The 12,044-nt window shown below is 40.3% G+C and overlaps 1 protein-coding gene across 1 annotated transcript in view; it reads right to left on the reverse strand.

Moving 5' to 3' along the window:
* Positions 1-2,829: 2,829 nt before the first annotated feature.
* ccdc85al (coiled-coil domain containing 85A, like) overlaps positions 2,830-12,044 on the reverse strand; it is a 24,366-nt gene continuing 15,151 nt past the window's right edge. The window contains exons 3-4 of the mRNA XM_034893012.1: positions 5,339-5,396; positions 2,830-3,900 (exon numbers count right to left, since the gene is read on the reverse strand). Of these exons, the coding sequence (XP_034748903.1) occupies positions 3,882-3,900; positions 5,339-5,396 (77 nt within the window). The 3' untranslated portion in view covers positions 2,830-3,881. The remainder of the gene's footprint in view (positions 3,901-5,338; positions 5,397-12,044) is intronic.

The raw sequence follows: 12,044 nt of genomic DNA on the forward strand, positions 1-12,044 counted from the left end.
ACCCCAACCCTAGCACTGGCACATTGGTTCATCCAATCACTTGGCAAGTATTCGTTTTTAGAGGTCTTGGTCTGCTCTTTCCCAAACAGTTTCCAATGACGGCTTCTTAGTTCTGTTTACCCCCTTTTGGAGGTTTTCTTCCACAACAGAGTTTATGTTTGGGAGCTCTCAGGGCTTCTGTACTTAGACTGTCCCATTACTTGTATCCACAGCAGCAGAAGAAAATATTGTATTGGTTTGATTCTGCCCTGGAACAAGATTTGTCCTTGTACAGTATAACAGTCAATCTACCAAGGCGTGTGTGTGTGTGTGTGTGTGTGTGTGTGTGTGTGTGTGTGTGTGTGTGTGTGTGTGTGTGTGTGTGTGTGTGTGTATGTGTATGTGTGTGTGTGTGCATTTGTGTGTGTGTGTGTGTGTGTGTGTATGTGTGTCCACGTCTGTCTGTGCGCGTGTGTTTATTGCACACACACCCATAACACTTTCTTGTGGTGTGTGTCTGTTGTTTGTAGATTGTGCTTTTTAAAGCACTAAACAATTTTTTTTTCATTTTCTCTTCATTTTTCCACAGTGAGCAATAACACACATAGCAATGATGCAACTTGTTTCATGGTGAATTAAGGATAGGATATTCTTGGTCATAAAACCTTGGCTCCACATGCTTGTTAATAAAAGTTCTCATCTTCCACAGATGGACATTAAATTACACCAGACTTACAGCTCCCAACTGAAAGAGTTACTATGTCTGACTTCAGCTGCATGCATTTGCATGTAGAATGTGTGTGCTGCAACAGTTCATCTTGTGTTGAAAGGTTTTCCTGGCTGATCGACCGGTCACCTGGGTAGATCACATGTCTGATCTCCACGTTGATAGATTACTGTGACCATGCAGCCTGAGTATGGTTTTCTCCGGCTCTGGTTCTTACTGGTGTCCCGTTGCTTTAACAGCCGACAGATTTGGTGTGGTGTTTATAGATTTAGCCTTGCGTCGGCTGGGTATGCAGATGGGGAGGATTGACCTACTGAGACCTTGGAAAAGAGCCCTGGCGGAGGACAACAGCGACCTCGGGATGGGCATGCTGCAATGCAGCAGAGCAGATCAGGGGCGCTGCATGCTCTTACCCACATACACACACACACACACACACACACAAACTGTAACTCACTGAGACAACAGACTTTTCACACAAATAAACACAATTACTGTACAAGAAATACCATACAAGTGGTGTAAAACGTGCACAGATGCACACAGATCAATAGAAACACACACACTCTTTTTCGTCTTGAATAAGCAGGCGAGGGTGTGTCTTTATCAACCTGTCCCTGGCTGGCTGGCTGGCTGAAATTCACACACCACATGACTGCATATTGAGCAGCACCTAAACAAGCACATGCTCATATATTTACTTACACGCCCCTTTATGCGTAGATGCTCACATGCAGATAAGTTACTGCTTTACAGATAAGGTGATCCCTCAGTTCCATCAGTCACCAGATTACCCCAGATGCCCCAACAGGGAATCCCATAGGAGGACGTAGCAGAATATGTAGCAGCGGTGCCAAGATATCTAATTTTAATACCAGCACAGCACAGACCCTCATTAAAGAGATTGTCTGGGACATATGAGTAACCTCTAATCACTCTGAGCAATCAGATCAAACCAGATCAGCCTCAGTTTGCTATTAAGTACTGGTAATACTCCAACCCAGTGGACAACCTAATACACACTGGTATTTGTGATGACCTTGTACTGACTTTCATTCACTTCATGGGGGAATACCCATACTGAACTATAACCATAATAAGTGGATGTCTTATTTCAATGAAAAGACAAAAACCAACAATAACTCAATAAATAAACAATAAATATCAAAAACTCAACCAGAAATCAAGCTCCATTGTTGTCTTAGAACTATAAAAAACCCAACAGTGAGCCACACTCGGTGACATCTTTCTTCATTATAATAAACATGGGCACTTTAGTTCAAGTTTTGTCCGCAAACACTGTTCTGCTGCTGTAAATTCTCACACCAGCACCAAATGTGTATTAATGCTGAAAATGGTTCTGAATAAATGTTCTTTTTACCCCTGTTTGACTAACGTTTGCAAAAACTACAATGCCCAGCTATTTCAAGAAAGAATAATGTTTTTTAGTTTTTTTAATGAAACTATATATTTGTGAACTGTTTGGAATAAATAGGTTTTTAGCCACAGACTGGGTCGTGTTGACACTTAACAGACGATCAAACACGTTATGGGTTTTGGTCTTTTCACGGATTCTTCAGCTTTATGCTTTGAACAAATCATAAACACACACACACACACAGACACACACTTGTGTCGGAAATCCTTAGTGGCGTTGTGGCAGATGTTATATCACAACTGGAATGAGCCTGTTGGTCAGGATGTAAGGGAAGTTGACGGGTGCAGAGGAAGGGGAACTGGCTGTTACAGATCCACTGACTTAGCAGGAAACTCCTTCCATTTTGAACCTATTATCCCTCAGCTGACATGGTGAGACGGGGCAGTGGGATGTGGTGGTAAGTGTGTTTTTTGCTAGCATTTGACTACTTTACTTGATCATAATCTGTATTTTGTTATCTTTTTTATTACACAAATTGGCTTGTTCTTCACCGCAGAAGAATAAGCTAAGTTTAAACAACTGAGAAACAACTTCCACTCTGATCCTTGTTTTGTCATTGTTGCTGTAGGCGACTTATAGATTTTTTTCTAACCTTATTATTGGCTTCACAACATGTCCAATGTGACCTTTGACTGCAGGGTGAAAAGTCAGCACGCTGAAATAAAACCTGAACAAGTGATACACCTTTACATAAAGAAGTCTGTTTATTATTTGATATATATATCATGTGCATCTTCATATAATAGTTCTAATACAAGTAAGTCAAAAATAATAATCATATTATATTTATATATAGAGATATATAGAAAACTAATCCAATAATCTACTTTTACTTGGACTTTACTTCCTTGTAAAAAAAAACAACAATGGAGAAACATATAATCTTCTCCCCAGCTTTGATATAGGTGCTTTAAGGGAGCAATGAATATAATACAAAAAAGAAAAATAACACCTGAACATTGCATCTTATAGAACTAGAACATCTGTCAGCAGCTAGTAATGATGACCATCTTGGTTTAAGACACAGGAAGAGGTTTGTTTTGTCTTTGCTAGTACATCTTTGACAAATATGCTTTTTGTTTTGTTTTTAAATTCAGTTAAAATTTAGTGTTGAAGACAATGGTAATCATGTGATTAGCTGGATTTGGAGACTGAGAGAGAGAACGTAAATTACACCAGTCTCATTACACACTTTGGAGATGATGGATATCTGAAGATGATGAAGAGAGGGGAAAAAGTGGGAAAACAGGGAGTGAAGTAGGAGAAAGAGGGAAAAGTGCTGGAAAATAAAGGTTCAGAAAGAAGTTCAATGTATGTGCTTCTCCACCAATGATGTACATTTGTAAACAGAGGGCAGCGGCACAAACAGTGCAGATTCCTCTACATCTTCTCTCACCGATCCCCGTGGCCCCTCCCGTTCTTTGAGTGGCCGTGTCACAGGTGGAAGGGAGCGATATCCACTCTAATCCTCTTAGCTCCGGCAGTCTTCGTGAATTTTACCAACCGTACTAATAGCATTCCACCCAAAACTCCCTGCCCCCTCTTTGCTCAAACTCTCGATACGTTGAAATAAAAACATGGAGGCAGGCTGTTGACGCGGCACGTCAGACCATCCAGAGTCGTGGAGGATGGCGTCGAGGGGCCCTTGTGTCTATCAAGGCCAGAGACGCAGGAGGGCTGTACCACTGTCACCACCCCCTCTCCTCTGTTTGAGGAGACTAGCTGGTCAAGTTTGGGTCAAGACGACGCATCAAAACTGTACAGGAATAGAAGAACAAGAAGAAGAGATTTGATTTATTACAGTATAACCTTTGTGGGGCATTATTGATAGTATTTTAAATGCACCAAGTCCACCTTCTGTGAGCCAATATCAGACATTCATGAACACTATTCTTGTGTGCAGATACAGTAGATAAATAGATAGATAGATAGATAGATAGATAGATAGATAGATAGATAGATAGATAGATAGATAGATAGATAGATAAATAGGCAGGAAGGCAGACAGGCAGACAGACAGACAGACAGACAGACAGTAAGATAGATAGATAGATAGATAGATAGATAGATAGATAGATAGATAGATAGATAGATAGATAGATAGATAGATAGATAGATAGATAGATAGATAGATAGCAATCCTGTGGAAGCACATAAAAGAGAAAGAGAGTTTAGGAAGTAAGATGTTCATCACAGCAGCGTTTGTGTAGCTTATCAGTGACAGATCCTTTTGTTCCTGCCTGCGTCTGTCTCCACCACAGCAAAGAGCACAGGGACAGCAATGGGACCTGACTTCAGTCTGCATTGTTAGCGCATATCCTTGTTGCTTTTCTCTGAGCTCACAAATCATCTACTGACATGAAGTTCACTTTCTTCCATTCCACACCCGAGTCATTGATATTTTTGTATGAGGTAAGTGGGAGTGGGCTGGAAAAGCACAGGCACAGAAAAAACAATGAGGTGAAAAGACTGAAAGAAAAGAGGAAGATGCCTTCATCGACAGGTAGAAAAGGTCACCATATATTGAAGAACAAGCATAAGAATGTGTATTTGAATGATACATGTTTGTATGTGTGCATGTTCTGGCTATGGGGGGACATGACTATCCTTTAGGGGGAGGTACGTCTTGTCTTGCAGTCATTAAATATTAATATAGCCATCTCGCCCTCCCACTGAGGCCTGAGTGGAGATGTGGGATGGCACACAGGACAGGATAGGGTCACCCCTAACTCGGTAGGCCCACTGTAAACCCCTGTGATTACACCTGGGCCTGACCAAGCATGCAAACACATTACTCATCCGGAGGCGGGACAGTGGGCCACCTCAAGGACTGACCCCGCAATAGCATAGGATCACAACAAAATATGAAACAGAGATATTGTGTTGATCACCTAATTATTAGCAATAGAACAGAGTGCAAATATTTAATTTCTTCTTACAGTCCCGACAGAGAGATTTCTAAATTGTCACGACAAATACCGTCTAACCCAACTGTCAACTGTAAATAGGCTTAGAGACTCCAGCTAAAGCAAGCACTCTGCATGGTAAAATAGAATAAACAAAGCTAATTACAGGATTATGGGCCCTCGTAGAAAGAGCACACAAGGACCTTCATTGGCTGTTCCTCTTTGAAAGACTCTTATTAACGCAAAAGAAGTTAATGAAAAAGAAACAAGGTGGAGGGGCGTTCTTACCTGTCCCATAGCTTGACATTTCTACAGTTGTTGGTGCAGCAGCCGGCTGATATCAAGGCTGTGGCAAAGAGAAAGAAAGAAAGACAAAAGGAAGAGATGAGTTTTCAATGTGTTGTTGTGACAAGAGCAGAGCGTCTCGTTAATCAAATGATTTGAAGCTGACGTCTGTCTTTTCATACTGCCAAAACAAGGAGAAATAACTCATTAATAAAGCATGGTGATGGAGTACTACCAGTTTTTGTTTTCCGGCGGAAATGTATACAAAAGGCGGAATTGGATATTGGTTTATTTTTAACATGTCCCAGTCCTCACTAATGCAAAAGCTCACTGAACCATATATAAAGTACTACTTTGACATTTTTGAAGATACAGTTGCTTGCTGTTTAGCAGAGATAGATGAGAAGATCAATACCACTCTCCCATGTTATCTATGGAGCTACAGTATAGCCAAGAGGTGATTAGTTAAGTTAAGAAAAAAGAGCGGAAGCAAGGGGAAACAACTAGCCTGGCTCTCTCCAAAGTTCAGTTACATGGTAGAAATATTTCTTGGCAAACAATGGTTTATCCTTCGCCCAGCACTTCTGTGCAGCTTGCCTAGCAACCCCTAATAAAGATTCAACTAAGTCACTGCCACCAGCTATTATTCACCAATAATTAGCAAAAGCCTATGTAAAAAAAAAAAAAGAATCACTGTTTTTACAATTGTGTTTGTGAACAGATTATTAAAGAGGGTTAAGGTGTTACAGTAATTAATGAACTTTATAGGTGCCAGCTAGCAGATTTATTTACTTTGCACAGAGCAAGGCTAGCTATGCTAAGCTAGGCTAATTGCCTCAAGGCTCTAGCTCCATACTAAAGAGTGGTATCAATATTCATATTATTCTTGGCAAGAAAGAAAATAAGTGTATTTCTTACTTTTTATACAGCATGGTACATCTCATTAAACCATTTCCTTTTTCTTCTAGACATAGTACACTCAAAAGGACCACGGCCACCATGTTATATTATGTTGGATAGAGCGGCATTTAACCCCACCCCCCCATCTCTTTTAATCTCTGCTGCAATGGTGAAAGTGACAGCAAGCAGAGTGGTGACAACCTTCGCACAAAATGTGAATCATAATGTGCACACATGCACTACTACAGTACAACACAACTATAGGCAGACTGCTTTATCTAGACCTTAATCTCAAAGTGTTTTAAATTAGAGATTAGAAGATAATTTGGAACAAATGCTGGAGACTTAAGGGGCAGACAGTGAGAGATAGAAACAAGTATTTATTTTGCTTAAAGAGCGACAGATTACTTTGTTTACTACAAGTTCAGCTGTGCCCTCTGACACTAACAAGTGTAAGACATCCCACTATTGCACTCAACATTACTGTCCTTAAACACAAGGCAGGCTCTTGACTCTATCTCAACATTCTTGACCAAAACCTCCTGTGCTGCTTTCTTTCTGCTTGCCAAGAAAAATATTGTTGTCAAACAAAATGGTGTTAATCTAAAACTGTATTAACATACAGGACACACACCATTTGACCTCATACACTGTGGCTCTGTAGGCTCTTCTGGTCAAAACTTGGTTTGGTTAAGCAGTGGAAAAAAAGGCCTTTGCCTTAAGCGGTCCAAGCTTAAAAACAAAACAAAATTCTATCCTTCTGTAACTCTTTTGTCCTTCAAAACAATTCTTTTAGTCTTGCTTCCCTATTTTGTATCTTTCTCTTCTCTTTCTCTCTTCACCAGCGGTTTTCTCCCCATGAGCCCATAATCATGTTTTCAGCACTTTTACTCTCCTTGGTCTGCTAACGTCTCCCATTAAAGATTCATAACGCTCTTGTGACCGCCGAGTTCTGCGAAAAATACCAGTAGCCACCTTCATTGAGTTCCAGGCCCCTTCCCTCACTCTGTTTATCTTAATGGGGGGAGGGGGGATGAGGAAATTGACTGCACAAAGAGATATGAAAACTACTAAAGAGTTGGAGGATGCAGAGGTAGGCTGGAGGAGATTTTCATTTGGAGGTCAGGGTGTGTGGAATGGAATTGATTTCACTGCTAAAGCAGAGCTCATAGGCCAGTTAGAGAGCACTTAATACATGATCACATCTCATTTCCTCGTCACACTCGAACACAAACAGAGAAACAGAAAGTACAAAGGAAGTAGGGCTGATACTGTAGCTATTTAGAAGGCACATTTAAAAGCAGAGCTTTGTCTGAACATGCTCTGATGGATCGATACAAACAAATTGTGGTCTAGCAAGGAAATCCCAGAAGTTTCTGAGTGTGGTTCTGGATTGATGCTAGAAACAAAAAATGAATATGCTGAGACTGTTTCTACAAATAAGCTCAAAATGTATGCTAGTCATATTGTTACAGAATGAATATTATGCTCACTGTGCACTGTTATTAGTTCCAGATGTGTTTCAGATTAATTTTCATAACAAACAAATGGATGACGTCCCCTCTGTTTCTCAGCTCACAGCCTGTCGGGAACATCCAGAATAATTTGCAAACATGCTTGATACTTTCATTTACAGTGATAGAGGGCGACGTTTGCAGTAAGCAGAAGATTAGTGGAAAAAGCTTTGCTTGATGTAAGTTACTGCAAAGGAGAAGATGTTCTTAATGTTGTCTTGTAAGCGTTCTTGTGGTCTCCACGTGGTATCACACGTGTAGTTATATTTTATATCACAGTTATATCACAGCGCCTATGTGTGCATATCCTCCATAGCTAACGCATAACTACGAATCTAACACATTAACACAAACTGGAGACTCTCGACAGGCCGTTACTTCATGCAATATTATCTAAAATATCACAGTGACTGTGGGTTTGACTATGTAATGTATGTATTCATTATAACACATTTCAGCACAACCTGTTCTTACAGTAACATGTAAAATGGCCTCTCACCAACGCTGGTGGTAGCACATAATGTGTAAAAACTATTTGCCAGACCCAAACTATGGCCAAAACATTTTGAACGCATTAGCCTACTTGCCTCCACCATGTAATAATCCGGTGTTCCAAGGTTGTGGTCATCTTACATATCCCTATGAGTTCAGGCTGTTTTAGCAGGATGAGGTTTGCTGCATTTGTCCTTTTGCTGTATCGATTTTTTAAATACTTTTCTATGTTATCTTCTTGGCATGTTATTTTACCGTACTAGTAGACATGCTAGCAAGGCTACTCAAGAAGTAGCTGCTGGCTTCTCCATCGGTCACCTGACCTGTGCCGGTTGCAGTGGTCTGTCAAGAGTTTTCTGACAGAAACAAACAAAGAAAGTCTGAAGGAAGTTAAGCTATTCTATTTAAACTGTACATTTGAAAGCAGGACTTTGTTTAAAAATGTTCAGATTAATATAAGCAATGACATTTTGAATATGTGTTGAATTGTTTGGAATTCTGAAACATGATTTTCTGTTAGTTATATTGGTGTAACATTAGGCCCATTATACATTGTGATTAGTTACAGATGCTTTCCTGGATTAATTTTCATAATAAACACAGGTCTGCAAGGCCTTGTCATCACACTGCCATATGAAGGTTGGCACCCCTCTGTTCTCAAGCTCATTACCTTGTCTGGGTCGTCTAGATCAGTTTCAAACGGGCTTGATTTTTTTGTCCCATTGCATTATTTTTGGTGTCAGTTTGGTCGTTCTGTACATTACAGAAGATAAACCCACAATGCCCACAGTTTGCTTACAGTACAGTCAGGAATTTGAGTACAAAGACAACAAGTAACATACAGTTAAAGCAACAGCCAAGAGCCGGTGAAAACAATACAGTTATTTGTTCAACATACCAAACTAAATCAGTTCTGGGTCTTAGGACTCACCCGCTTAAGTACCAGAACAATTAGCTTAAATGGATTTGCTGTCTCAAGGTCTGCAGTCACACACATAAACACACACACACACACACCATACACACGCACACACCGCACAGGTCACAAGATTACAAACTGCTGTTTGGCAAACTGGAGCAGTCCTGTTAACACACAGCAAGCACGTGCCAAAATCCAAGAGAATCCATTTGAAGTGAACTTGATCAATGTCTAACGAAACTGGCCTTGTGACCTCTTCAAAGAGAGTTATACAGTGAGAAAACATACAGAACATTTGGACGATGGTTTGTTGATATAGTTATGGGTAGGGCGTTAAACCCAAAATTGGATTTAACGGGATGTGAGAAATGTGTAGAGGGAAAAAGGTTCTGTGTGGGTCAGGAAAAGAATACGTATATAGATAATGTGATTACTCAAGAATAATGTGGGGCCTAAGCTCCCTTAAATTTCACCTCTGTTCACCAGAGCTCAAGTGAAAGGCTCTAAATTTCCCCACAAAGAGATCTATGAGATTGGCTGGGGAGAAGATGCTCCCACACTATATAAATCACTGTTCCAGATGGGGAACACTTTTTCTTCTGCAGCCAGACACCAATAAGAAACTCTATATGACTCATAATCTTAGTTCATGATAAACACTTTTTTATTTTTTTATTTAATCAGATCATCTTTCGCTTCATATAATGAGTGAAATAAGTCAGACATTTTTTTTTTCAAAGGAGGCTGGGATCCAAAGCAGCTCTGAAAGAAAATCTGAATTAATGGTGTATCTGTGTAATTTGTCAAAATCAGTAATCGTTGTTATTATTGTTATTGATGTTTGAATCCAACTGAGAAAACACAAAGACCTGCATGCTCTCCTCACGGCGGCGCTTCCAACCGATCTACAATGAATCCTCTTTTGATCTGTCACCACCTCCCTCTTCTTAACCCAACTAACAGGATCAATGCAAGGTAATTTCACATGGCCATTCCCTCAGATCTCTTAAAAATCTGCCACATACATTTTTCAGGCTGGCTGTGCAGGAAAGCCTGTGGAGATGCATGGTAGATCAGTGACCTTCTGTTTAGCTAGCAATCAGTCAGACAATCAGGGAGACAGTCAGTCAGTCAGCGAGGCTGCCTGGCAGGAGAGCTACTTGTCTTAACGTCCCTTGGGCGGTTTCCGTCAGTGCTGATATGTCAAACACTGGAGCATGAGACTAAGCTCTGAATGCAAAACACAGAGATTATGAGTGGCCGGAACACATAAATAACTTAAAAGTCGAAAAAGCATGATACTCATAAATTCAAGTCAGTGTTTGGTCAGTTTCACATAAAGGCCCCAGTCTTGGGAGGCCAGACTTTAAGTCAATACCACCTTCAGGTCTGGGGAGTTTCAGAGTTTTGGTTGTTTCTGCTGCACTAGCTTGTAGCACCGATATGCTAATTGGCTATTCTGGTTGGCAGTTGTGGACGCATTAGCTGTCAGTCAGTGTTAGAGAGACCCTGGTGGCTTGCCTGAATAAGATATTCAAATCAATAAAAAGGGCAGCGTCAACTAAGGGTAATCTCATTTGTGTAAAGAGATAATAATATCAAGGTGTAATTTACTAAGGCTGGCCTTTTCAAACTCATCAGCAAAATGGCTGCCTCAAGACATCCAAAGTTCTCTTTCTGAAATCCATTTTCTCCAGACCTTAAATGGAATATAACGGTGGCCATTAGAAAGTAAGAAGGTTTACGGAACCCACAAACTTCCATGTTGGATTCACTCTTCAGGCCCCGATATTGCCACTTGGTCTGCTTTACTTGGTAAATCGTTTTGGTGTCCTTACAAGTGCACTCCTAAATCACTCGCTGCTCTCAGGGGAACAAATTGTTTTTCAGATTTGTGTTATTGTTTAAAAAGATCTTTATTGTTCTTTTATATTCTTTTCAAATGTATTTTAGGTTGTAAAAATGGGTAATCTCCAAAGAAATTATTCCTAGTGCTGCTTTTGGAAAAGAATTTTTTTAGCTCACATTTCTTGTCACGTTAGGCTATGCAAAGTATAACAATAGAGACATAAGAGAGAAAAAAAACGGTCATGCTGCTATAATTAATGGTAAATGTCATCTAACCACTGTGTAAGAACTGTAATGAAGTGAGTGATGGCAGCAGGTAGGAACGGCAAATACTTGGAGCCATGGTTTCTGCTGTTCCACTTTGTAGCTGAAGTAGACTGTGGAGACATGAGAGCATGTAACTCACTGGAGTAGATGAGGATAATGTGAGCCTTGTAGGCTGATCAAGGCTACTAGGACAGTATGTGTGCATGGGTGTGTGCACGTGGTTATTTTGCCTTTGTGATCTCAAGGGCAGACAGAGATGTACACACATCTACATCAAAAGAGAGAGCATATTCATGGCAAGCATATGCAAAGTCATGCATGAAGTAGATGCCACTTTTTGAATATTACCAAGCATTTTCCTGTTCTGTCTGGGAACAAAATATTTGTTCTGCTGTACAATTTGTATCTAAACAAAAGAGAGAGCAACAGAGCAAGAAAAAAAACAGAATATCCTCAGAAAGATTTAGAAAGAAGAACCTTCACTCTTCCTTTCTTACTTTTGTCCTCCATGTTCAAGCCCCCCCACATCATCCCCCCACGTTCTAAAGGCCTGTGTGTCAGTTGCATCGGTATGGCATTCTGATATGACTCTCAAAGGTAAATTAAATATTTAAGCAAACATTTGCAAAATAAACTTCTGTTGTCCTATTTTAACATGTCACCGCCCATCGCTCCTCAGTGCTATTTAATAATATAACAGGCCGGGTATACAGTAGAAAAGTGAGAGTGTTTGTGTGTGTGTGTGTGTGTGTGTGTGTGTGTGTGTGTG

Source organism: Etheostoma cragini, chromosome 2 (genome assembly GCF_013103735.1).
Source record: "Etheostoma cragini isolate CJK2018 chromosome 2, CSU_Ecrag_1.0, whole genome shotgun sequence".
Lineage (NCBI taxonomy): Eukaryota > Metazoa > Chordata > Actinopteri > Perciformes > Percidae > Etheostoma > Etheostoma cragini.